At 43.3% G+C, this 26,985-nt stretch overlaps 3 protein-coding genes and 1 non-coding gene across 8 annotated transcripts; 2 read left to right on the forward strand and 2 right to left on the reverse strand.

Annotated features, from left to right (window-relative positions):
- The first annotated feature begins 476 nt into the window (after positions 1 to 476).
- Positions 477 to 549, forward strand: trnar-acg. The gene has a single exon. It is a non-coding gene; the product is annotated as a tRNA-Arg (tRNA).
- Positions 550 to 951: 402 nt separating this feature from the next.
- fbxo31 (F-box protein 31) lies at positions 952 to 10,141 on the forward strand. Of its 2 annotated transcripts, XM_034588509.1 has the most exons (10): positions 952 to 1,446; positions 3,746 to 3,817; positions 4,416 to 4,502; positions 4,973 to 5,049; positions 5,639 to 5,806; positions 5,944 to 6,018; positions 6,119 to 6,228; positions 6,410 to 6,563; positions 6,852 to 7,225; positions 8,198 to 10,141. In XM_034588509.1, the coding sequence occupies exons 1-10, from the start codon at positions 1,059 to 1,061 to the stop codon at positions 8,418 to 8,420; spliced, it is 1,728 nt and encodes a 575-aa protein (XP_034444400.1). In that variant the 5' UTR covers positions 952 to 1,058; the 3' UTR covers positions 8,421 to 10,141. The 2 variants fall into 2 exon arrangements, with proteins under 2 accessions (XP_034444400.1, XP_034444401.1); XM_034588510.1 differs by lacking the exon at positions 4,416 to 4,502 and having other exon boundaries at positions 959 to 1,446; positions 8,198 to 10,111.
- Positions 10,142 to 10,950: 809 nt separating this feature from the next.
- Positions 10,951 to 17,145, reverse strand: LOC117762668 (fatty acyl-CoA hydrolase precursor, medium chain-like). 3 transcript variants are annotated; one of them, XM_034587170.1, is made up of 13 exons: positions 17,019 to 17,145; positions 15,639 to 15,831; positions 15,409 to 15,550; positions 15,012 to 15,145; positions 14,727 to 14,880; positions 14,223 to 14,327; positions 14,023 to 14,121; positions 13,778 to 13,921; positions 13,596 to 13,673; positions 13,356 to 13,503; positions 12,523 to 12,672; positions 12,343 to 12,415; positions 10,951 to 11,259 (listed from the first exon to the last, which is right to left on the reverse strand). In XM_034587170.1, exons 1-13 carry the CDS (start codon positions 17,098 to 17,100, stop codon positions 11,073 to 11,075), a joined length of 1,689 nt encoding a protein of 562 aa, XP_034443061.1. In that variant the 5' UTR covers positions 17,101 to 17,145; the 3' UTR covers positions 10,951 to 11,072. The 3 variants fall into 3 exon arrangements, with proteins under 3 accessions (XP_034443061.1, XP_034443063.1, XP_034443062.1); XM_034587172.1 differs by having other exon boundaries at positions 13,596 to 13,669; positions 13,774 to 13,921; XM_034587171.1 differs by having other exon boundaries at positions 13,778 to 13,918; positions 14,020 to 14,121.
- Positions 17,146 to 17,841: 696 nt separating this feature from the next.
- On the reverse strand, positions 17,842 to 26,121 carry LOC117762666 (fatty acyl-CoA hydrolase precursor, medium chain-like). 2 transcript variants are annotated; one of them, XM_034587169.1, is made up of 13 exons: positions 25,851 to 26,121; positions 25,217 to 25,409; positions 24,987 to 25,128; positions 24,489 to 24,622; positions 24,204 to 24,357; positions 23,704 to 23,808; positions 23,499 to 23,597; positions 23,254 to 23,397; positions 23,072 to 23,149; positions 22,831 to 22,978; positions 21,943 to 22,092; positions 21,763 to 21,835; positions 17,842 to 18,150 (listed from the first exon to the last, which is right to left on the reverse strand). In XM_034587169.1, exons 1-13 carry the CDS (start codon positions 26,104 to 26,106, stop codon positions 17,964 to 17,966), a joined length of 1,863 nt encoding a protein of 620 aa, XP_034443060.1. In that variant the 5' UTR covers positions 26,107 to 26,121; the 3' UTR covers positions 17,842 to 17,963. The 2 variants fall into 2 exon arrangements, with proteins under 2 accessions (XP_034443060.1, XP_034443059.1); XM_034587168.1 differs by having other exon boundaries at positions 23,254 to 23,394; positions 23,496 to 23,597.
- Positions 26,122 to 26,985: the final 864 nt, after the last annotated feature.

Below are 26,985 nucleotides of genomic sequence, written 5' to 3' on the forward strand. Positions count from 1 at the left end.
GACGAGTTATTGGGACCTACCAATAACTGTATTACCATAACAGCTCATCAGTCATTTAATTTGAGATAGAGATTAATTTGAGATAGAGATTATTTTACTTTAATTATATACATATTATATTTGTACTGGATTTACCCTATTTACAATATACTCCCTTGTCTTCGTCATGGGGCCAAAAGCAGGGAGAAAAGAAACTCTTATCTTAATTTAGAGAGAGATGAGACATCTTTTCCTCTAAAGAGTCACATGAAGCGACTGTTTGTGATGCTGGATGCTGCTGCTGATCACATCTGGATCATCTGTCACTCACAGCTGTAGAGACTTTGGATGGAACATGTGTCTGAAACCACAGACCGCTGCCACAGGTGAGTCGAGCCGAGTCCTGGTCATGAAAGCAATCATCCTTTTGTCCGCCTGCAAGAATTGACCAAGATGTAGCATTCAAGTATTTTATTACCTACTTGTGGTATCTCAACGGGCTAGTGGCGCAATGGATAACGCGTCTGACTACGGATCAGAAGATTCTAGGTTCGACTCCTGGCTAGCTCGACTTTTGTTTTTTTTCACCGTCTTTTGTTTTTCTTCACCGTCAAAAAGATCGTTTTGACTTTATATTAAAAACTCTTCATTCAACCTCCACACTCAAACATTAAAACAGTTCACAGTACATTTTTAGAACAGTTTGAGGAGGAGTCTGATCGGCACGGGGTGATTCTGAAGTAGCAAACTGCAGAAGTTATAAATAACAACGTCCTCTCCCGTGTCTCTTTGCCTCCATGTGTGGACAATCCGCCCTGACGACATCTCACAGGACACGTTAGGAAACCACGCGTGTGGAATATGCAGTCTAAAGGGGAACAGTACAGCGTGTGAAGCGTACTCCTGGCGTAGTGACTGTCTGTGAATGTGCGGGACGCGACGACGCCACTGCGCTGTTTACGTGCGTCGCCGTGACGTCAGAGGAAACGCTGCCGCTCCGTGCTCACGGGGGCAGGAGGAGACCAGGCTGCAGCTGACATGTCGTAGTGATGTAATGTTGCCCGTCTGGTGAACTACGGATGGCTGTGTGCGCCAGGCTCTGCGGAGTGGGGCAGTCGCGAAGGTGCCGGAGGCGACAGCGGCAGAACCAGCAGGGTCAGGGGAGCGATTCCGACATGGACGAGGAAGAAGGGGAGAGGATCGTGGGCCAGCCGCAGGGAGACGTCTCCGGAGGCGCCACTGCAGGGCCGAGTGACGCCTGCGAATATGGCAGCGGCCGTGTCAACAGAGGAGGCTCCAGCACCGGACCCCAGCACCCGCAATCGTTGGTGGAACTACCGCCGGAGCTGCTCGTGGAAATCTTCTCCCTGCTCCCCGGGACAGCGCTGCCGAGCGTGGCCCTCGTCTGCAAGACGTTCAGACAGATCCTCAACATGGAGACCATCTGGAGGAGGCGCTGCATCGAAGGTAAATATAGCGACCGTGTAAACCTTCCCCGGCCTGCACAGCTCCACAAAGTCACAGATCAGTACCACATGTGTTGTAGGATTTGTCGTCAGGTTGTCTGTAGTCAGCAGTTATGGTTCCGCCTGAAAGCTCTTCTATCGATCAGTGCGGGAACCATGAGGGAATTAGCCCAGCCAGTGCTTTGCAGAACTGGAGCCAGGCCTCTCAATGTTGACAGGCCCATGGTGATCAGTCAGGGTAAATGATAAGACTGTTGATGCAGGGCCGGATTCAGCCTATTGGGACAGGGGCCATGATTGTGATCAGCACCACCCCCACCCCACCCCACCCCACCCCAGCATGACTCTTATGTTATTAAAGATTCACTTCCCCATCCCCTCCGGGCTCACTGCTCATGTTTTTAAAAGAACCACATCAAGGAAACTGCTGAAGCAATTAGTCACTCGTAAATTGTTTTTAATCATCAAGGGATTTTTAAAACCTTTGTACAGTGTCCGTACACACTCATAGATAAAACCCTGTATGTTATATTATAGTAGTGTCTAAAAATGTCAGCTAAATCAAGTGGGACAAAGTTGTAGGTTAAAATATACAAAGCATCCCTGTTTATTGACACACCACATTGCCCACAATGGATTCAAATATCCACTTTTGCATACAAGTTCCATACAATTTATTCAGGGGAGTAAAGGGGAGAAATACCACAGTACAACTGGCATCTGTCAAGAAATACATTTTGCACCCATCAGCCACAGCATTAAAACTATTGATAGGTGATGTGAACAACAGTGACTATGCAGTTACAAGGGGTGGGATTATAGTAGGCAGCAAGTAATGTTGATGTGTTGCAAGCAGGACAAATGGACGGAGGATCTGAGCAACTTTGACAAAGGCCAAGTTGTGACAGCTGGACGACTGGGTCAGAGCATCTCCAGAGCCAGCAGGTCACGTCAGGTCTGTGGTGGTTAGTACCAATCTGCCCAATTTGGTCCAAGGACAGACAACCAGTCAAGCGGTTGTCTGTAATAAAAGGTTATTGCTGGATATGATAGCCACATGCTGACCCCTGTGCAGTGCATTGCATTTGTTGCTGGGAAACCCTGTGGTCCTGCCATTCACGTGGATGTTACTTAAACACGTACCACCTCCCTGAACTTTGTCGCAGACCACGTACACCCCCCCCTTCATGGCATCGGTATTCCCTCATGGCATTGGCATCTTTCAGCAGGACAATGTGCCCTGCCTCACTGAAAGACTTGCTCAGGAGTGCTTTGAGGAACACGACGAAGAGTTCAAGGTGCCGACTTGGCCTTAAAACAAGCCAGATCTTAATCTGATCAAGCAGCCGTGAGACGTGCTGGAATAACCAGTCCGATCAATAGAGGCCTCACCTCACAAATGCTGAAGTCCTGGTGCCGGATACCAGGGGACTCCCCTCAGTACGTGTGGAGTCAATGTGTCAGAGCTGCTTTGATGGCATGACAGGGACCTACACAATGTTACACAGATGGTTGTAATGTTGTTGCTGATCAGTGAATAGAACCCCACTTCATTTATCAAATAAACGCACTCAACATTTTCTCACTCCAGCTTATAATAGTGGTGCCCTGAGGAATGCCACATGCTGAAAAGTTACACAACAACCTGAGTGCCAGACACTTGGAGCAGCCTCTTTTTATCACTGAGTGAAATAAAAAACAAACATGTTTTTACCCTTTACAAAACTCTTGGAAAACACTGTGAACTAAAGCCCTGACTTTCAGTGGTGCAGAGATACAAGAGAGCAGTAAAGTCACAGTGGAGACAGCAAGCAGAACAACCTGTATCAGAGGTAAAGGGACAGTACTCCCAGAAATGAGGGACAGGAACAAATCGGAGCAGTTCAAGGTGGATGACTGTGATTTCTCCTGCTTCTACTTATAAGTTATGACAAAGACAAACATCAAGTTATGTGATCTAGTGCTGCAGTGTACGGAATCATTATCCTATTATATCAGTGACAAATAACAGTAATAATAACAGCCGTTTAGCTCACTTGTGTTAAAGAAATCCTGTGAATCTCTGAGTAGCAGACGCGATTGGCTCTCATCTTCGTCTGCTGACTGGAGTTCAAGTTAATGTGTAACTCAACGGTTAACATTGTGAATTAGATAAATATGGAGATCATTGACTTCACTGTTTAAATAACCTTCCTTACTGTGTAACGACGTTCATTACCGCTAATGCTATGCGTGGCTTGCATAGCCCTAATATGTTTTTAGTGTAACGTTAATTTTCCTCTTGTGTTTTCTCTCTGCAGAGTTTGATCTGAAGGGGGATCTGAGGAAGGTGGAGGTGGGAGGAGTTTCTAGCAGGGAGCTCTATGTGAAACGTGAGTTTGATTTGAATAATATCAGCTCTCATGCGTCCCATGAATCTATCCAATTAATCAATTATTTGTTTCCTTCTCAAACCATCATAGCATTCAGCATTAGCAGTCTTTACATTATTTCAGTTCATTTATTATTATCACCAATATTATTTATGTTCTCCCTTCTGTATTTTTAACCATTTGTTTTCCTGTTGTGCAGCATTCTGTACTTCTAAAAGTGCTCGATGAATAAAGTCATTATTATCCTCTGTTTTGTGTATGTGGGGGTAGGTGTCCACATGGGTCTCCTAATGTTGACAGTGTTTTGCTGCAGATGCATTCCTGGCAAAAGCTGTTGTTGGTGTTAATATGGGTTCTCTGTCCCACTTAAACTCGGACTTGATGGCACAAGTTATTTTAAACCACTTTTTTGATAATGTATTCTCCCTCCATCTGTTCCTGTTTTGTAACACCAGCTGCCACAGAACACAACGGGCAGAGTGTCTCTCTGAATAGATCATTATTTTATTTTATGACTGAACTCATTCGAGTGCTGCACTGGACTGAGCGCGCCTCGGTCCGCGGTTGCTCTACACGTGCCTGTGTTGTGCCCCGCCAGGTGTCAACCCCCGGGTGAAGTCTGGGCGCTTCATGGAGCTCCTCCCTGACTACGAGCACATGGACTATAGAGACGTGTACACACACTGTATGTACACTGGCCTCAAAGGTGGATGGCTGAAGTGTGTGTGTGTGTGTGTGTGTGTGTGTGTGTGTGTGTGTGTGTGTGTGTGTGTGTGTGTGTGTGTGTGTGTGTGTGTGTGTGTGTGTGTGTGTGTGTGTGTGTGTGTTGATTTCACTTGCAAGCAAACGGTTGCATCAGAGTAATGCACCCTGTGTGGACAGTAAACGCGGTAATAAACCTCCTCTGCAGTGTTTGTTTGAGGCCGGTTGACGCAATGTGCCTCGTGTGTGCTTTCAAAAACGTGGCTGACAGGGACGTGGTCAGTTTAGGTCTCATTGATTCCTCCCTGACAAACTTTAAACCAAAAATCTCCGTCTGTGGATTTGAACTCCTCTTGTGTTTTTACCCATGCACAATACAGCCTGTAGTAAAGTGTAAGTGTGTCACTGCAGAAACTGACCATTATAGTGTGATGTTGGGCTTTTGTGTTGCAGTGCTTTACCCTTACAGACAGATCTTGGGCTTATGGCAGCCTGACATCGGCCCTTACGGCGGATTGCTCAACGTTGTGGTAAGTTGTGCAACTCAATACAGATTTTTTTGCATTAAAGATGTATGTTCTTTATAAAAATGTCTTAAAATAACGAGACGTGTGTTATATATTTTGTTGACTTGTGAACTGAAAGGATCCAAAATCAAGAAAAATCGCCAGGTTTCATTTTACTTTGTCTCTGCTATAACTTTCATAAACAACATGTGACGAAGGAAAAAACACTGATAGCCAGTTAGCCACTTCCTTCCACTTTTTGTATTGGCCACTCGCAAAGGATCATGGTTATTCATTGCCGTTTGTTGCGTAACATGAATACATCTTTGAAACCTTTTTACTTGTCTGTGAACATGATTTGCATCTGCGGTGGTGGTGAAGACAACAACTCCCATGATCCCACACTGCTTCAAGAGGCCAACAAACTAGTTCTTTTGTTATTGTTTAGAATGAGAGACCCTTAACAGCCGACTTACATACTGTTTGTTCAAGATGAGGAACCATGTCTATAATTTTACATAAAAAAAATTAAAAGTCAACTGCTTTTCTTTTGGCAGGAAACCTAAAATACTTACCATGGCTGATAAATGAATAAAAAGTTCTTTTCATTCAGGTGGATGGGCTGTTCATCATTGGCTGGATGTATTTGCCACCTCATGACCCTCGCGTGGAGGATCCCATGAGAACACGGCCACTCTTCCGTGTCCACATGTTGGAGAGCAATAAGGCCACAGTGGAGTGTATGTACGGACACAAGGGTCCCCACAAAGGGGACATACAGGTGAGGGGTTGTGCAGCTCAAGAAGCACCAAAGGAATCAGCTTGACAGGATAGATGTTTCTCCAGTAATTTGAGGTCAGCAGCTTAAAAAACAGTCGGCCATCCTCCAATGTGTGTGTCATATTCTGTTATTTTCAGACTGTCAAGAAGGATGAATTCTCAACGAAATGTAACCAGACGGATCATCACCGCATGCCAGGAGGCCGACAGGAGGTGGGTCCAGCCAGGGATCTGTGACTCCCTGAGATAACCTTTGTGTAATTCTTCAGGTAGCATTCTTGAATTTCAAAAAATGTTTTGTCTGTGTGTTTAGGAGTTCAGGACATGGCTGGAGGAAGAATGGGGCCGGACGTTGGAAGAAATCTTCCATGAACACATGCAGGAGCTCATCCTGATGAAGTTCATTTACACAAGTCAATACGAGTACGAGAGTTTTCCTTACATCACACTTACTCTGTTTGTTTACTCAGTGGCTCTTGTGGGTTTAACATTAATGACAAGAGAAGCATCTCATCTGTGGAGATTGTTCAGAATTCTCTCGTGGGTGAATGTATAACCCGACCGGGTAGACTGGCTCTGGCATTCACATTATTTCTCCTGACAGTAACTGCTTGACGTACCGGAGGATCTACCTTCCTCCTAGAATGCCCTCCGACCTGCTGCAGCCCGGCCTCTTCAAAGGGACCTATGGCAGTCACGGCTTGGAGATCGTCATGCTGAGTTTCCATGGGACTTCTGCAAGAGCCACCAAACTCACTGTAAGTTAGTGAATAATCTTGATCTGCTTTCTCAAAAAGAATCCCTCCTCATGGTGAAGTAACCAATAGAAAAGGACTGGAATGCATGTTGACCCTGCTGTGTTAGATAATCACAGGTTTCCTGTTAATCATTTAAAATCCTGTTAATGTGGTAATGGTCTTCCTCTGGCTACTACTCAGCCAAAATTCGTGCTTTATGATTTCTATTCCTTTTGAAGTGGAAAACAGCATGAATCCACCACAGTCATCTGCTAGTGGTGCAAACTGTAATTACACTCCTTCCTACAGGGAGACCCCAACGTTCCTGCAGGGCAGCTCACGTTAGACGTTGACCTGAGGCGGCCCGTTGTCCTCCCAGACTTGGAGCACCAGCGCAAAATAGAGGAACTGTCTCAGCTTGTAATGGGGGTACACGCGGAGGTGCAGAGGGAAACGGAACAACGGGTTAAGGTTATCTCTCCCACGGTCAGCGGTGCAGCAGCAGAGGAGGCCTGTGGCGGTGCCAGCGTGGCGGAAGGGTTGGAGGTCGACCATGGTGCCTGTTCAGACAGCTGCGAGCCCGACCCCAGCAGCAGCACCAGTCCTCTAGAAGCTCAGCCATTTGTCCTGCCCCTGGGGGTTATGGCTCGCAACGAGGTGTACCCTCGCACCTGCAGGAAATGGTAAGAACTCGGCTAAAAGGACATGAACACAGTGTTAAATCCTCAGGTGACTGACACAGTCAGACACAGTGCGCCCATTGATCCTGAGCTGTTGTAAATTGCTTCACTGTTGAAAGTTCACGGCCAACAGGTTGAAATCATATCTTTTGAATGTTTGTCAGTATGTGTGAAGAATGTTGGCTGAACAGCTGTTGTGAGAGCTGTTGTCTTGAACTCCAGAATTTTAACTTTAAGACAATGATAATTAATTTACAATAATAAAAAAAAAACTCACACTTAATTCAATTGGGTGTAGTGCAAAATGGTGCAGAGCTCCTGCTGTGGTGCTCCACATCAAGGTTAACTGTGACCAATCACAGGGATGACTTTGAATGGAATGGTAAAAAACTGGTTTTCTATTTATATAGCAAGTTTTCTATACACACACACACACACTAACACACACACACACACACTAACACACAACAGCTCCTGTTTTCAGCGCTCATTCTATCATACACTGCCGACACAGCTGTTGGGCAATTTGGGGGTTCAGTGTCTTTCCTCTTTAGCATGCAGACTGGAAGGGGATCGAACCACTGACCTGCTTGGTAGTTGGTGACCCGCTGTAAAATGTAGTTAACACTCATAGATGAACAAAACCAGTTGTTTGGTTTTGTGACCGATTATTTATTACAAGCATCCTGCAAGAACACTTTATATGTTTTTATATTATTTTTCGTCATTGTATTTGGTTGTATGCTATACTAGAATTATTATTATTATCGCCCACTCACTGAAGGTTCCTTTATCAGTTTATCTGCATTAATATTTAAGGTGGTTGCTATAAATCATTATTGAAAATAGTTCTTATGAGTTAAAGTAAAATATCATAACCATCATAATTTTTCTTTACTCTGTATGTTAAAGCAGAGTCTATTACCGAATGGATATCCGTCAAAATATTGATGAATTGGTGTTCCTCCATTTCAGCTTCTATGGGACAGGCCTGATCGCGGGGCACGGCTTTACGAGCCCAGAGCGCACCCCGGGGCTCTTTGTGCTGTTTGATGAGGACCGCTTTGGTTTCATCTGGCTGGAGCTGAAGTCTTTCAGTCTGTACAGTCGCCTCACGGACCAACTGGCCCACGCTCACGCCCCGGACATGGAGCGATTTGAGGCCATGCTGCACAACATGCAGTCCTGGACATCCTGATGCACCAAGCTTTAGTCTCCTCCCACAACACAATGCGTTAACAACAAGTGTCGCACACGAATCACCTCTGCTGACAATATTACTATCACATTAGCTCATGCCCTTAACTCTCCAGGATATCGTCTATGTTTCACGAAGTAGTGTTTTACTGTCCAATGACGCTAGTTATGTCACCCTGACCTAGCACACCGCGCTCCTGTTCCCATACGAGAACTTTGAAATGTCTCTCAAGGCGACGTCAACACCTCACTTTTGCGTGACCTTAATCCTACGGTGCAGCATGAAAACAGGTCACAGGTTTTTAATTTATTTATTTATTCCCTGCAGGAGAAAAAGTATTTCTCAACCACTTATTATGGATCGAACTGTACGTGCCTCTGATTCTAAAACCATGTCTGTACTTAGTAGTGCTTGAAGAGGATAAAGGTATCCAATGTATTCTTATATATAATATTAATATTATAAGACTATATATATGTATGTGTGTATATATATATATATATATATATTTAGTCTTATAATACTTTCAGTGCCCATCATATTGACCTGCATGCTGCATTTTTCTTTTAGATCTAATCATACCACACTCATAAACATTACCTGAACATGATGTTTTCGTTTCGTGGAGCAGCATGTCTTGCTTTTTTATTTGTTTTTTTTGTTTTTATTTTTGCGTTCAAGACATCTGAATTTAGAAAAAGGCAGCATCTCAGGTGTTTTTGCCACAAGTCAGTTAAAAACGTCTATTAAAATGTATTAAGTTGCCTTCTTTATCTTCATTTGTCCAATAGGAATACTGAGTGACTTTTACAACTGTGTAATTTTCCAACCATTGACAGGCAAGGACGTGCTGTCTTATCGAACACTGTAGCTTCAGCAGCCAGTTTGGCACAGGGTGATATGTTTTCGTCCTTTGTACTCTAACCATATATTTTTCAGCAGTATGCTCCAGCTCACGTTCCCACATCACACATAGTTTTGATGTCACCACACCTGACAAGATATTATGTAGGTCTGAAAACTGAACTGCAATACAATAATATAATGTATTAACATACTGTGAATTGAATTATAGTTTCTAAATTATACAGTTTACGTGCTTATATAATCGTGGGCTGAAACAGAAACGTATTTTACCTTTTTGAAACGTATTTAAGTTGTGGTTTGTTTGAAATGGCTGACATGTTGTTTGCCTGGCTTTATGCCTGCAAAGATATTCCCTCCTCTCTTCCAACGTATTTCAAACTTGAGGCCAAGCTTGCTGAACATTACCCAGACCAATGGCTCAAAGTGCATCTCAAAGTATCAAGTGTCTGTGTGTCTCATTACGGCCTGATGGTAATGCCCGGTAGCTTTCTTACTCCAAGTGCACTTTTCGGGGGAAAATAGTGAATCATTCAAAACCACTGGCCAACACTTTTATATCAGACTGCAACTTTGCTAAATTTGCAAAAAAAAAGAGGAAGAAAAAATATTGCATTATGATTTCCTCTCAACTGAAGTACTTATTTTGAATCCATTTCCATGTCTGTAAGCCCTCTGCACCCGGCTACTTGAGTGATTTGCCTTTGAAAAGTGTTGCTTTGTACTATTTTAAATGCCATACGCCTGATTTAGTGAAAAACAAACATAAGATTGACCTATTAAACTGCTCACATCCGACTTCAGGGAGCTTTCCAGCTTAAGCGCTCTTCTCAGTAATAAAAAAAACAAACTGAAAAGAGCCCTGTCATCTGTGTTTCTATGGTTTGTGCTGTATGTGCAACATCGCTGTAAAAGAAGAGAACATTCTCAATTATCCACTACTGTGTTTATCTTAAGTGCCACTGTTGAAATTTTGATACTGTATCTCATAGTGTTCTGTGTGGATTTCGCATGTTCTACCCGTGTCTGTGTGTGTTTCCTCTGGCTTCCCCCAACAGTCCAAAGACATGCAGGTTGGGGTTAGGTTATCTCTGTATGTTCGCCCAGCGATACACTGGCGACCTCTCCAGGGCGTAGACCGCCTCTTGACCAATGTCGGCTGGGATTAGATCCAGGCCCCTAAAATCCTTTAAGGATTAGCAGTATAGATAACATATGGATGTATCTCAAAGACACCTACAATACACAAGCCCTCTGATATATGAAAACCACCCAAAATGTTATGTTTTCATTTGTGATATATTGCAGAAGGTCTGCGTTAATCTTGGTGGTACGTGTTCCTCTGTTTTTCTATTTAACCCTCGAACAAATGACCAGAGTGTGCGTCATAAGTACAAACAGCCTTAAAACAAGTTCATGTTAACATAGGTCGATAACTAACATATCACACTTTCTTATTCCTTAAAGATATTTGCCCTAGTTTGAAACTGATGATCAATATAAGCAGGATAAATATATATTTCCACAACTTTAACTTATTACAACTGACAGGCAAACGTTTTGAAGGCTAATACTTTGATTGAATTTCAAAACTTTATGAGGACATTTAATTTAATAATATACAATGTATGATACATCCTAAAGGTTACAATAATTACAACAAGGGTTTTTCAGTTGGTAAGAATTTTTATTTCCCCCCTTCACAAATGTCTCATAGTATATCTACCATACTTGTTTGTGGTTAATGATTTAAAAGTGGATGGAATGGTGAAAGGAGAGCGGACTCTTCTACAGCTCGCTGCGCTCCATCTGCTCTGCGTATTGTCGGAGCTTCTCTGGGAGGGTCTGAGTCATGAAGACAAACTGCTCCTTCTTCAGCTGCCGAGCAGGTGTCTGCTCCTTCAGTGCGATCGACAGGTATTCTTCTTCTGCTCCATACTTAGGCCAGTGGACAAGGCCGTGCCCATTAGGAGAACTACACAAGCGTGCACACACAAACACACAGGTTATAGATACGTTTGTCTTATCTCCATGTATATATAGTTGGGCCGACATGTGTAGCCATGTATCCAGAACACAGTCTCCCAGGGGGCTTCATCTTCACACCTAGGTGTTAAACCTGCCCCTGGACACACCTTTCCACCACTATTGGTCCCTGTGTGCCCCATGACGTCACCAGGCCAATAAAAGCCCAGTTCCCCCTGTCTTCTCTCTCTCCTCTACTCCTGGAGAAGAGGGTTACCTCTCCCTACCCAAGCCCTTTCGACCTCTAAGCAGGGATGCCTGGAGCAGACTGCTAAAACCTTCCAAAAGGCAGTGACACGAGAGCCTGCCTAAGAACCTCAGCACAAGCAATTGGCCATGACACAAAGTGTGACCAGCAAATGTACAACCACAGGAACCACAACCAGCAAGACCACTTCACTGGACTTCAAACAGCATCTCAAAAAGGACCTTTTTTTCCCATTTTCATGATCTGGTGACACAACTGGGCTCATTACACTAGGCTACGCACAGGACTGTTCAATTCTATTCATGTGATGTTTTATAAGTTTGATTGCTGTTGTGATCTTTGGTAATACGTTATTTGAAAGCTAATGTTAGCTCTTTTATGCTCGTCATAGAATCAGACTCTTTCTTTGCATGACTTTCTCTGACCTGGCACCAACACCTCACACACTCATCTCCCCCGAAACTTATCACATACATTTGATCACAGCCACATGATCCCAACCCTCCAGGGGGTCTTCATAATGGCCAGCTGCCATTTTGAAAGCACACTTACTCACACACACATCTGCACATCTGTATATACTAAGTACAATTTCAGATAGTTTGTGTGTTTATACTTTTATTAGTTTTTATTTATCAATGTTTTTCTTTAACACACGTGTCTTCATCAATGTTGCATAAGGGTGAATTTTGCCAACCTCTACACTGTCAATAACTACATATCCTTCAATTTAGCTAACTATTGATGTGATAATTTTGGTTAAAGTTATTAATTTAATTATTAATAATCACAACATATATGTATTTGATTCAAGGTCATACATACCCTGTGCGAGCAAAGTTGCCCCAGTAGCTCATCATGATTCTGCTAAAATCTTCCTCCTCTTCTGGGCATTTATCTGAAACAATGATAATGTGGTAAAACACTTAACCATGAACACAAACCACAACAGATCACCACATATCTGGTGGTCTATTGAGCCAGTAAGTTTTACATTGAGCTTACCAAGTAATTTGACATGGGTGGTTGTGAAACAGAATCCTGATACTGTGAAGATTTCATCTGCATGGTCACTCCCAACAAAGCTTGGCCTTTTTGCCTTCAGGGCACTGGGAGCATGATGGTACTCATACAGGTATACAGGGGCGCCTGCATCTGGTGGCAGATAAATGGGTGGGATACAGTAGATCTTGTTTATGAAAATGTGGGATGATAAATTGTAAATGATGCTTCTTTAATTGCGACAGGAAGGAAAATAATCAGAGACTTGGTGATGAAAATATGAAAAAGTATTTGGTTTAGGTTATGTTACTTTATAAGGTGAACATCTGTCTCCAGTGTTAAATTGAGGAATGTGGAGCTGTGTGAACTTTTGGCTCATCAGCACCACATTATCATAAATATCGGGACTTTGAAAAAGATTGTGTAACAAAATGTGTCAATTCAGCTCAGTCTTGGGAGGAAATCATTTCTTAGTTACTCAAGGACTGGTTCTCCTTGTTGCTTATTTACAAAAGTTTCCATTTTTGAAATATGATAGCTGTTTTTCATGTAAATTTACAACTTTATTGTGGTAATATTACAAATTAACCCTTGTAATATCACAACCTTGTTTGTGTAATATAATGGCTGTTTTCTCATTAAATTCCAACTTAATTCTCATATTATGAATTTTTCTCGTAATAACACAACTGAATTTCTGTAACATAAATATTAATTTTTCTCGAAATATTACGACTTCATTCTTGAAATGTCAATTGTTTTTCCTACACTATAGCCCTAATACTCATTAATATGTCATATTAAATACATTTACATTAGCATGTATAGAAAATTACCTCTGTGGGCATTAGCAGTCTTGATAGCTGGAATGTTAAATAACATATCTCCCAGCAACTGAGTGAATCCATTTCTGTTTTTCACTCGATCTTCACCGGTTCCGATGTATTCATCTAAAATCATATCTCTGATGATTGCAGTTTTGGGCTTGAGAAAAAACAATGAACACGTTTGTTTAAGAAACTTGAGCAAGATAAAAAAAAGAGTGATGCCGTAATGTGTAGCAGTGTTTGTCTTACATCACTGAAAAACATGGAGATTATGTTGACCACCTGCTCCCGATCTAATCCCTCTGTCCAGTTTGGAGGACCAAAAAGCTGAGGGAAGAGGCAGCTGCAATTAAGGTTCTAGACACACACAGCAGCAAAACAAGTGAACATCAGCAACATATTTCAGGAACAATCATGCACTTAGCACTTACACTTGGAAGTAACCAGCCACCTTCATCATTATTAACACCGGTCATTAAAGGCACAGTGGGAAATTCCTTTTTCAGGAAAATCTCATTCACAGTTTGATTCAGAAAGTGTCCATCAACGTTTACACCAAATCTCAAGGTTTCATCCTGGAGAATAAAAAAAAAAGATTATATTTCACAGGAATCTTACAGAGGACATAGGCACACGGTCAATTAATCACATCGGCTGTGCATATAATATATCTCACCTTTGCAAATGTCACAACAGAATTGAAGTCGAGGTTTTTCAAGCAGTGGCTGATCTTCTCTGTGCTTTCCAGGCTACAGCCAGATCTATTTGCTATCATCTGAGATACAAGAGGATCCATCTCAGCAATTCAGAAATCAAATTATATTCTTATGCACTGATCGATGTTTGCACAATTAAGTATGTACATAGATGCTTCACCTGTGCCATTGGAAGAGGATCACTTATCAAGAGTATATCCATTGCAGCAGTGCCGCTCTCAGCGATGCCACGGTGGAGCAGGCCTTCGGTCAATGGTGAGAGGAGCTGTTGGTGAAAGCATCAGAAGAAGTGACAGCTGTGACTCTGCACTGACCTAAATGAAAGAGAACCTGTGGTAGCCTTAAGTTGTCAAAAAAACTCAAAAGGTGTTTACTTTGTCCAGTTTGTGCTACTTTAAAAAAACATGGCGGCCTCCGTAGAGAGGACCCGCCCCCGATGTAAATATAAAGTATTTTAATATAAAGGGCCCATTCTAGGGTAAAGAAAACAACAATTCGTCCAATTTAGATGAAACACACTCGTGAAAACATCACTAGGATTATTTTAGAATCAATTTCAGCCCCTTTCCCCTAAATCTTACACACTGGACCTTCAAGATAAAAAAAAGAAAAATAACTTGCACAGTGTTACTTTGAGGTCCCATCTCTGCAGATTGATCCTTACCAGGAGGGACACGCTCACTCCACCAGCAGACTCCCCAAATATCGTTACTGAATCTGGGTCTCCGCCAAAGTTGTGAATGTGCTGCTGGGTCCACCTCAGAGCTTCAACCTGGTCCAACAAGCCAAAGTTCCCGGACATGTGCTCATCTCCAGTGCTGCATAGAACCATGTAGTTATAGTCTACCAGGCTACGTTCGCACAAGCTGGTAAAGTATCCAGATTTTCCCATTTTGTAATCCTTGTATTTTCATTGTAACTGTGCTTAGTAAGTCCAATAGTTTTTTACCTGAGCAAGCCCAGGAATCCCAAGCGGTACTGGATCATAACTACGACCACATCCTGGTAAGCAGCCAGGGCGGAACCATCGTAAATTGAGGCTGACCCCGAAGTAAACCCTCCGCCATGGATCCAGACCATGACCTGTTAAAATACAGAAACACCCTCATGTTTAGACATTATGAATTTCTTAAAAGCAATCAAACCGACAACCTCAGGAACAGTAACTAAACTTTTCCAGAGCTAAACCTTAGTGATGGATTTTGTTTACAGTACATTGACTCAGCTCTTATCCCCACAAACTCTCTTGACATCTTGGTCGGTGTCTTCTATGTGTATGGCTCCGCTTTTTCAGACTGAGATATATTTTTTCATTTTTGCACACACATGCAACAAGGACTTCTTACCGGGAGCGTGGCATCTTGAGCTCTGTTTGCAGGCGTGTAGATGTTGAGGTAGAGGCAATCTTCTGAAATGTCTGGAACATGTGCCACCCCAATGTCCAATTTCTCAATCACATCTAAAAGCATCTCTTTATTCTGAACACAACTGAAAGGGAGAAGTATTTCATCAACAAGTATTGGACGTGATTCCCACCGGTGGGACATGGAACAGCTGGAGCACATGGATGCCTTACATGGGCGGCTGCTTGGTAGCATCTCTCGTTCCCTCCCATCCCTCTGCAGGCTGGGGTGCAGCCAGTCTCAGAGCAGGGCCTATGGGTGGCTTGGCAAACGGGACACCCAGGAAGGCGTGGACCCCGGGCTCCTTCCCCTTTACACTCACATACTCACCTCTCAGGCTCCCGAGCTTCGTGTGAACTTCAGGTGCTGTCAGAATATAGTGGGACTCAGTAGAGAATCTGAATGTGACGCTTCACAAGGACAAAATCATGAAGTTTAGATATGTAACAAATATAACAAATGTAACAAAAAAGGTCTCCAAACATTCAGGTTCTTCACGAGGAGGTTGTATCATATCACACATTCCTGGTCATTTTCTACCTGTGGGTGAGTGGGGGACACACCCTCAGTCCAAGCACTGTATTGGTCATTTGACGTGAGCATGAAGTCAGTATAACAAAAGGTTATCTTAAATCATGAAAAGGAGCAGTGTGCGTGTGACATGATGTTCACCTTTGAACGCACAGTATCACCAGTGGATGTAAGGTAAAAGGGCACATTAAAATGTGAACTGATAAGTGCTGTGACGGACATATTCAAACTGGACGGAGCACCAGTTCTTCAGACTAACAGTGTAATCAGATCCAAAGGTAATGCGTTTCATGTATTATGAGAGATCACCATACTTAGGCCAGTGGACAAGGCCGTGCCCATTACGAGAACTACACAAGCGTGCACACACAAACACACAGGTTATAGGAGGGGAAGAAAGTGATTCTAAAACTGTTCAATTGTTAAGATGTGTTGAGATTTATTATCTGTAAAATTGGTTGAGACTTTTGAGTCAAGATGTGAAACAGAAAAAGGGAAATTCAAGCTTTTGCTCCCTTTATTTCATTTTTCTGAAGTTAAGCCCTTTATTTGAATATGCACAATTTTCACATTTTATTTATTTTCTCTTATTTTGAAATGCAGCCCTACTTTTATTTAGTTAATGAGAGAACATTATACATATCTGCAATCATACATATATGTTCAGTTCTATGTTACGTGACAATAAATATTGTCAAAGTTTTTGAATCGTACTGAATTCATTTGATTTGACAGTCAGGTATTTAGTACATGCAGATGTTGATACAACTACTAGGCTACTTAAATATATATCACACTAAATAGTTAGACATTATGATCTTCCGGACCTTTGCTTCAAGAAATTTTCTCTAACTGGACCTCTTTACATTTTAGTTGAATACCCCTGCTCTAGAGTCTAGACCTCAATTGAACTTCTGTCAGAGGATGTTGTAACATATTACGCAAGTCTGGTAACGGTACATGTTAACAAAGCTGCAGGCATGTCACTTGTCTTCACAGTTACTTTCTGGTGGTGTACTCACCATGTGGGTCAGCAGCAGCAGCAGCACAGACACTCAGCACTGACAGGAGACTGAGGACAGTTTGCTTTGCACGGGGCTCCATGGTCTCTCTCCTGCTTTCGGTCCAGCACACAGGAAGCACCGCCTGCGAAGTTTCCTCTGGACAACTCGGTGTCTCTCACGCACGGGAGCGCGCCTGCTGTAAAGGGGAGGCGGGGCGACGGGACAGCGTCTCGATTTCCCTCAATGTAGAAGACTCGCTAATTCATCGTTATGTAATGTGTTTTTATTAACACGTTTTTTTACACTATCACATGGCTCATCAATTAAGATTAATGCTTGAATATATATTTATGCTATTTCATAACAGTAATAAAGTTACAATTTCTAATAATATAAGTTATACGAAATTGATGACATGTATGTCGTAATATTATATTTTATTATATTATATATAGGTGCTTTATATAAAAAGGTCAGTGATATGATCTTAACTCCAACGCACAGAGGAAGGACTCTCTCCTCTGAGAAGTAAACACACTGACCTGCCACAAAAATCCACTTTCACTGGAGTGACAGCCTTAAAACAAGTTCATGTTAACATAGGTCGATAACTAACACATCACACTTTCGTATTCCTTCAAGATATTTGCCCTAGTTTGAAACTGATGATCAATATAAGCAGGATAAATATATATTTCCACAACTTTAACTTATTACAACTGACAGGCAAACGTTTTGAAGGCTAATAGTTTGATTGAATTTCAAAACTTTATGAGGACATTTAATTTAATAATATACAATGTATGATACATCCTAAAGGTTACAATAATTACAACAAGGGTTTTTCAGTTGGTAAGAATTTTTATTTCCCCCCTTCACAAATGTCTCATAGTATATCTACCATACTTGTTTGTGGTTAATGATTTAAAAGTGGATGGAATGGTGAAAGGAGAGCGGACTCTTCTACAGCTCGCTGCGCTCCATCTGCTCTGCGTATTGTCGGAGCTTCTCTGGGAGGGTCTGAGTCATGAAGACAAACTGCTCCTTCTTCAGCTGCCGAGCAGGTGTCTGCTCCTTCAGTGCGATCGACAGGTATTCTTCTTCTGCTCCATACTTAGGCCAGTGGACAAGGCCGTGCCCATTAGGAGAACTACACAAGCGTGCACACACAAACACACAGGTTATAGATACGTTTGTCTTATCTCTATGTATATATAGTTGGGCCAACATGTGTAGCCAAAAGCCTGCAGCCACATGTTTCCTTTGTTCTGAAGACAAAGGAGAGGTTCAAGAACTCAGTCTCCCAGGGGGCTTCATCTTCACACCTAGGTGTTAAACCTGCCCCTGGACACACCTTTCCACCACTCTTGGTCCCTGTGTGCCCCATGACGTCACCAGGCCAATAAAAGCCCAGTTCCCCCTGTCTTCTCTCTCTTCTCTACTCCTGGAGAAGAGGGTTACCTCTCCCTACCCAAGCCCTTTCGACCTCCAAGCAGGGATGCCTGGAGCAGACTGCTAAAACCTTCCAAAAGGCAGTGACGCAAGAGCCTGCCTAAGAACCTCAGCACAAGCAATTGGCCATGACACAAAGTGTGACCAGCAAATGTACAACCACAGGAACCACAACCAGCAAGACCACTTCACTGGACTTCAAACAGCATCTCAAAAAGGACCTTTTTTTCCCATTTTCATGATCTGGTGACACAACTGGGCTCATTACACTAGGCTACGCACAGGACTGTTCAATTCTATTCATGTGATGTTTTATAAGTTTGATTGCTGTTGTGATCTTTGGTAATACGTTATTTGAAAGCTAATGTTAGCTCTTTTATGCTCGTCATAGAATCAGACTCTTTCTTTGCATGCACCTAACTACTTTCTCTGACCTGGCACCAACACCTCACACACTCATCTCCCCCGAAACTTAACACGTACATTTGATCTCAGCCACATGATCCCAACCCTCCAGGGGGTCTTCATAGTGGCCAGCTGCCATTTTGAAAGCACACTTACTCACACACTCATCTGCACATCTGTATATACTAAGTACACTTTCAGTTAGTTTGTGTGTTTATACTTTAATTAACTATAATTATTTTTTATTTATCAATGTTTTTCTTTAACACACACGTGTCTTCATCAATGTTGCATAAGGGTGAATTTTGCCAACCTCTACACTGTCAATAACTACATATCCTTCAACTTTGCTAACTATTGATGTGATAATTTTGGTTAAAGTTATTAATTTAATTATTAATCAGAGTTCCAAATTTGTAGTTAGTACTTAAACAAGACTTAATCAATAAATTGGCTATCTTTTCCATTCTTATGAAGGGTGGTGCCCCGAGGTAGCTTTACTGTCAATTAAAGTTAATATTCATATTTGTAATATTAATATTGAATATTTTTTCTGATAACCAACCCTTGTTGTGTTGTCCCCACTCCTCCTCCTCCTCCTCCTCCGACTGTGGACCCTAACACCCCCCCTCACATAGCCCACCACATATTAGCACACACACGTAGGGCAATAGACAAGTGAGCAGCCCTTGCAGATGTATTTGTTACACCTGCGGCACACGGTGTGAGTTTTACAGTCCTTTTTCGTGGGGCATATCTGACACCTCTTCCTCTTACTCGCCCCGAGCGGGGCTGCTGCGGCGGCGACTAGGGCTAGGGAGGAGGCCGGACGCTCGGGTCGAGCGTCGTCGTGGTCAAGAGCTCTCCGTGTGGCGGCGGCGGCAGCGGCGGCTTTCACAGCCTTCACAACCGCGGCGGACGCTTCCGTGCGGGGGATGCGCTCCCTTCGTGCGATGAACGGTGTCACGAGTCTTTCCCAGCTGCTCGAGGAACACCCTCCGCTTGTTCCGCTTGCCCGGCATCCAGTCGGGGTTGATCTCTCTCCATATCACGAAGGTGTTGTACGAAGAGACGTCGAGGATGTTGTGGAAGACGACCAGGGGCCAGCGCGCGGTCATCCTCCTGCAGCTGTACATTCCGATCACCTTGTCTAGGTTGTCCACGCCTCCTTTGTTGCGGTTGTAGTCCAGGACGATGACCGGTTTCCCGTCCTCGCGGTTGCTGACGTCGGCCTCCGCGTGCCGCATGCTCAAGAGCACCACGTTCTTGTTTTTCTTTGGGATGTAGGACACCAGAGTGGCGGTGGGCGTGAAGGCGAACCTGGATGAGAACACCTCTCTTCCCTTGACCGCGAGCAGCCCGGTCGGGAGCTCGGGCTTGTTCTTCCGAACCGTGCCGACCACGGTGATCTTCCTCTCCAGGAGCTGCCGCGCGAGTTCGTAGGAGGTGAAGTAATTGTCGCACGTGACGTTGCGACTGCGCAGTCCCTCCGTGACATCGAGCATGACCCACATGCCCTGGTTCCTCTCCGGGCGTCCGCCGCTCGGCTTTCCGGTGTAGACTTGCATCTTCCAAGCGTAGCTGGATTTGGCGTCGCAGGCCACCCACGACTTGATCCCGTATTTCGCCGGCTTGCTGGGCATGTACTGTCGGAAAGGACACCGGCCTGGGGAGAAGAAGAGGAGGAGGAGGAGAGGAGAGGAGAGGAGAGGCGAATGTTGACAGGAGAGGAGAAGAGATGAGAGGAGATGAGGACGAGGACTAGCAGCCGCTAGATAGCTATAGCTACTTAACATAACATAACATAACATAACATAACATAATAATATCAAAAAAACGAAAAAAAAGAATTACCTCTGAACGGAACCAGTTGCTCGTCCACGGTCACTTCGGGCCCCGGGTTGTAGAGGCGCGGCAGCTGCGTGGGTGCCAGACCTCTCGTATGGCCGCCAATTTGTCCGCCGCGTGTCTCGTCTCGCGGCCGTCGAAGGGCAGCAGTCTGGAGTACGTGTGAAAGACTTTGAGCGGCATCGTGGCACGAAATAGTCCATCCCTTTCCAGTCGTCGCCATATTTTCGACGACCCTCCAGATTCGTCATCTCCAGGATGATGTTCTCTGCCGTCGAGGCTACGTCATGGGCGCGGGACGTCGCGTGCGTCGTGGGGCCCGGGGGGACCCCGATGGGCGTAGCGGCGGCGGCGGCTTTGAGCCGCAGCAGAGGAGGAGGAGGAGCAGCAGCCCTGACCATGTTATTTCTCCGTTTCTTGACAGGAAGGTCTCTCTTTCCACGAGTCCAGTGGTGGTGGTGGTGGTGGTCTTCTCCTTCTCCTTCGCCTCAGTCTTCTTCTTCTTCTTCTTCTTCATCTTCTTCTGAGGATGAGCACAATGATGAATCTGCCGCAGCATCCCGCACTGGGTCGTAGTCTTCATCGCCGTCTTCGTCGTCGTCGTCTCTGTCTTCTTCTCGGTCCGCTTCTCGGTCCGCTTCTCGGTCTTGCTCTTCTGCATCCTCTTCCGGTTCAGAGGATTGTTGCTGGGAGAACAGCTGTTGGAGAACCTGTTCTCTGGTGAAACGCGCTTGACGTGACATCGTCAGGGAGAACAGCACACGGACGTGTCCTGACTTTATTGTTAGTAATCTATTTATATCCCTATACACGCGCACACATGTTGGGGTTGGGGAATTGCTTGACAATACAGCTGATTCCAATTGTGATCTCGGGAGAAACACACCGGCTTCTCTGTGGGTCTCAATGACCCCAGGAGAATGACAATCCGTGGGTCACCCTAACCCGAACCCTGAGCGTGCGCTCACACACACGCGCGCACGCAGGGACAAAACGATGCCACGCTTAAGTTATAATAATCACAACATATATGTATTTGATTCGAGGTCATACATACCCTGTGCGAGCAAAGTTGCCCCAGTAGCTCATCATGATTCTGCTAAAATCTTCCTCCTCTTCTGGGCATTTATCTGAAACAATGATAATGTGGTAAAACACTTAACCATGAACACAAACCACAACAGATCACCACATATCTGGTGGTCTATTGAGCCAGTAAGTTTTACATTGAGCTTACCAAGTAATTTGACATGGGTGGTTGTGAAACAGAATCCTGATACTGTGAAGATTTCATCTCCATGGTCACACCCAACAAAGCTTGGCCTTTTTGCCTTCAGGGCACTGGGAGCATGATGGTACTCATACAGGTATACAGGGGCGCCTGCATCTGGTGGCAGATAAATGAGTGGGATACAGTAGATCTTGTTTATGAAAATGTGGGACGATAAATATTAATTGATGCTTCTTTAATTGCGACAGGAAGGAAAATAATCAGAGACTTGGTGATGAAAATATGAAAAAGTATTTGGTTTAGGTTATGTTATTTTATAAGGTGAACATCTGTCTCCAGTGTTAAATTGAGGAATGTGGAGCATCTTGTTAAGTTATACTTAAGTTATACTTAACAAGATGCTTAACTTTTGGCTCATCAGCACCACATTATCATAAATATCGGGACTTTGAAAAAGATTGTGCAACAAAATGTGTCAATTCTGAAAAAAGAACAACTCAGTCTTGGGAGAAATTGCATCTTTTGTTGAGGAGGAAATCATTTCTTAGTTACTCAAGGACTGGTTCTCCTTGCTGCTTATTTACAAAATGTTCCATTTTCGAAATATGATAGCTGTTTTTCTTGTAAATTTACAACTTTATTGTTGTAATATTACAAATTTACCCTTGTAATATCACAACCTTATTTGTGTAATATAATGGCTGTTTTCTCATTAAATTCCTTAATTCTCATAATATTATGAATTTATTCTCGTAATAACACAGCTGAATTTCTATAATATATATTAATTTTTCTCGAAATATTACTCGACATTTTTTTCCTACACTATAGCCCTAATACTCATATTAATATGTCATATTAAATACATTTACATTAGCATGTATAGAAAATTACCTCTGTGGGCATTAGCAGTCTTGATAGCTGGAATGTTAAATAACATATCTCCCAGCAACTGAGTGAATCCATTTCTGTTTTTCACTCGATCTTCACCGGTTCCGATGTATTCATCTAAAATCATATCTCTGATGATTGCAGTTTTGGGCTTGAGAAAAAACAATAAACACGTTTGTTTAAGAAACTTTTTAAGAAGATAAAAAAAGAGTGATGCCGTAATGTGTAGCAGTGTTTGTCTTACATCACTGAAAAACATTAAGATTACGTTGACCACCTGCTCCCGATCTAATCCCTCTGTCCAGTTTGGAGGACACATAAACTGAGGGAAGAGGCAGCTGCAATTAAGGTTCTAGACACGCACAGCAGCCAAACAAGTGAACATCAGCAACATATTTCAGGAACAATCATGCACTTAGCACTTACACTTGGAAGTAACCAGCCACCTTCATCATTATTAACACCGGTCATTAAAGGCACAGTGGGAAATTCCTTTTTCAGGAAAATCTCATTCACAGTTTGATTCAGAAAGTGTCCATCAACGTTTACACCAAATCTCAAGGTTTCATCCTGGAGAATAAAAAAGAAAGATTATATTTCACAGGAATCTTACAGAGGACATAGTCACACGGTCAATTAATCACATCGGCTGTGCATATAATATATCTCACCTTTGCAATAGTCACAACAGAATTGAAGTCAAGGTTTTTCAAGCAGTGGCTGATCTTCTCTGTGCTTTCCAGGCTACAGCCAGATCTATTTGCTACCATCTGAGGAAAGATACAAGAGGATCCATCTCAGCAATTCAGAAATCAAATTATATTCTTATGCACTGATCAATGTTTGCACAATTAAGTATGTACATAGATGCTTCACCTGTGCCATTGGAAGAGGATCACTTATCAAGATTGTATCCATTGCAGCAGTGCCGCTCTCAGCGATGCCACGGTGGAGCAGGCCTTCGGTCAATGGTGAGAGGAGCTGTTGGTGAAAGCATCAGAAGAAGTGACAGCTGTGACTCTGCACTGACCTAAATGAAAGAGAACCTGTGGTAGCCTTAAGTTGTCAAAAAAACTCAAAAGGTGTTTACTTTGTCCAGTTTGTGCTACTTTAAAAAAACATGGCGGCCTCCGTAGAGAGGACCCGCCCCCGATGTAAATATAAAGTATTTCAATATAAAGGGCCCATTCTAGGGTAAAGAAAACAACAATTCGTCCAATTTAGATGAAACACACTAGTGAAAACATCACTAGGATTATTTTAGAATCAATTTCAGCCCCTTTCCCCTAAATCTTACACACTGGACCTTCAAGATAAAAAAAAGAAAACTTGCACAGTGTTACTTTGAGGTCCCATCTCTGCAGATTGATCCTTACCAGGAGGGACACGCTCACTCCACCAGCAGACTCCCCAACTATCGTTACTGAATCTGGGTCTCCGCCAAAGTTGTGAATGTGCTGCTGGGTCCACCTCAGAGCTTCAACCTGGTCCAACAAGCCAAAGTTCCCGGACATGTGCTCATCTCCAGTGCTGCATAGAACCATGTAGTTATAGTCTACCAGGCTACGTTCGCACAAGCTGGTAAAGTATCCAGATTTTCCCATTTTGTAATCCTTGTATTTTCATTGTAACTGTGCTTAGTAAGTCCAATAGTTTTTTACCTTAGGAAGCCCAGGAATCCCAAGCGGTACTGGATCATAACTACGACCACATCCTGGTAAGCAGCCAGGGCGGAACCATCGTAAATTGAGGCTGACCCCAAAGTAAACCCTCCGCCATGGATCCAGACCATGACCTGTTAAAATACAGAAACACCCTCATGTTTAGACATTATGAATTTCTTAAAAGCAATCAAACCGACAACCTCAGGAACAGTAACTAAACTTTTCCAGAGCTAAACCTTAGTGATTGATTTTGTTTACAGTACATCGACTCAGCTCTTATCCCCACAAACTCTCTTGACATCTTGGTCGGTGTCTTCTATGTGTATGGCTCCGCTTTTTCAGACTGAGATATACTTTTTCATTTTTGCACACACATCGGCTCCTCTGGACTTTCTGCAGACTTTATACTTGGGGGACAGGCAGAGAAAGTCAGCAGATAATCCAGAGGAACGCACTCAGACATCTGCGTTCACACATGCAACAAGGACTTCTTACCGGGAGCGTGGCATCTTGAGCTCTGTTTGCAGGCGTGTAGATGTTGAGGTAGAGGCAGTCTTCTGAAATGTCTGGAACATGTGCCACCCCAATGTCGACGTTCTCAATCAGATATAAAAGCATCTCTTTATTCTGAACACAACTGAAAGGGAGAAGTATTTCATCAACAAGTATTGGACGTGATTCCCACCGGTGGGACATGGAACAGCTGGAGCACATGGATGCCTTACATGGGCGGCTGCTTGGTAGCGTCTCTCGTTCCCTCCCATCCCTCTGCAGGCTGGGGTGCAGCCAGTCTCAGAGCAGGGCCTATGGGTGGCTTGGCAAACGGGACACCCAGGAAGGCGTGGACCCCGGGCTCCTTCCCCTTTACACTCACATACTCACCTCTCAGGCTCCCGAGCTTCGTGTGAACTTCAGGTGCTGTCAGAATATAGTGGGACTCAGTAGAGAATCTGAATGTGACGCTTCAATTAGTTTTCTCATAAATACTTATCGGCCTGCAGCATGTCAACAATGACAAACAAGGATAATAATAATCATCATCCTCAAAGTTTGCTTGTGTTTGGCATCTAATCTCTAGACCTCAATTGAACTTCTGTTGTAACATATTACGCAAGTCTGGTAACGATACACTCTTTCCCATATATTGGATTAACTTGAAGCAGGTTCTTCCTAAATGGTTAAAACTGCTAATGTGCATGGGATATTGTTTTCACCTTTGAACACAGAGGCTGTCACCAAATGTGGGTGTAAGGTGACGCCTGAGTGCAGCGAGAGTCTAACTGAGCACAGGTTCTACAGGTTAACAAAGCTGCAGGCATGTCACTTGTTTTCCCAGTTACTTTCTGGTGGTGTACTCACCATGTGGGTCAGCAGCAGCAGCAGCACAGACACTCAGCACTGACAGGAGACTGAGGACAATTTGCTTTGCACGGGGCTCCATGGTCTCTCTCCTGCTTTCGGGTCCAGCACACAGGAAGCACCGCCTGCGAAGTTTCCTTTTTACAACTCGGTGTCGAGCAGCGGGGACGGTTTCTCTCACGCCTGCTGTAAAGGGGAGGCGGGGCGACGGGACAGCGTCTCGATTTCCCCCAATGTAGAAGACTCGCTTATTCATCGTTATGTAATGTGTTTTTATGAACAAGGTTTTTTACGCTATCATATGGCTCAGCAATTAAGATTAATGCTTGAATATATATATATGCTTTTTCATAATAGTAATAAAGTTATAATTTATAATAATATAAGTTATACGGAATTTATGGCATGCATGTCGTAATATTATATTTTATTATATTATATATATATAGGTGCTTTATATAAACGGTCAGTGATATGATCTGAACTCCAACGCACAGAGGAAGGACTCTCTCCTATGAGAAGTAAACATACTGACCTGCCACAAAAATCCACTTTCACTGGAGTCGGAATACACGACAGTGTGGATCATGGGTTTAAAATATACTTCCGCTGATGTTCTTCCTGTTAAATGTCAAATTTCAACAACTGAATTCTGTTCACCTCAAATGTTCTGTGATGCAAGTAAAAATCTCAGACATGATTCAAACCAAATCTTTGTAAAAGCCCTTGATTCACCAGTGGTATGTGAGATGATGCTCTTTGGGATTTTGGGTGAACAGACCATTTAAAGAGTAAGACGGGCAGAATATGTTTCTGCTGACCTCTAGTGGTTAAACTTCTTGCTTGTATTTTTATTGATTTATTCATATAAAATGTATCATCATCATTGTTTTGAAAACATCATTAATCTACATATGTACCCCCCCCCCCCCCTAAAAAAACCCCTTTAAATATACAATATATCTGTATATACAGTCTCTGTTTAACTGCAGATTCATTATACTTCATGCAGGGACCTTGGTCTCCCTCTGGCAGCCATTGGTATGTACTACAGTGGTTGAGATTCAAAAACAATATCCTGCATCTATCTACTCGATGCTGTTTAAGATAAAGACTAAACAATGTCCATTCTCAC

This window comes from Hippoglossus hippoglossus, chromosome 6 (assembly GCF_009819705.1).
Source record: "Hippoglossus hippoglossus isolate fHipHip1 chromosome 6, fHipHip1.pri, whole genome shotgun sequence".
Lineage (NCBI taxonomy): Eukaryota > Metazoa > Chordata > Actinopteri > Pleuronectiformes > Pleuronectidae > Hippoglossus > Hippoglossus hippoglossus.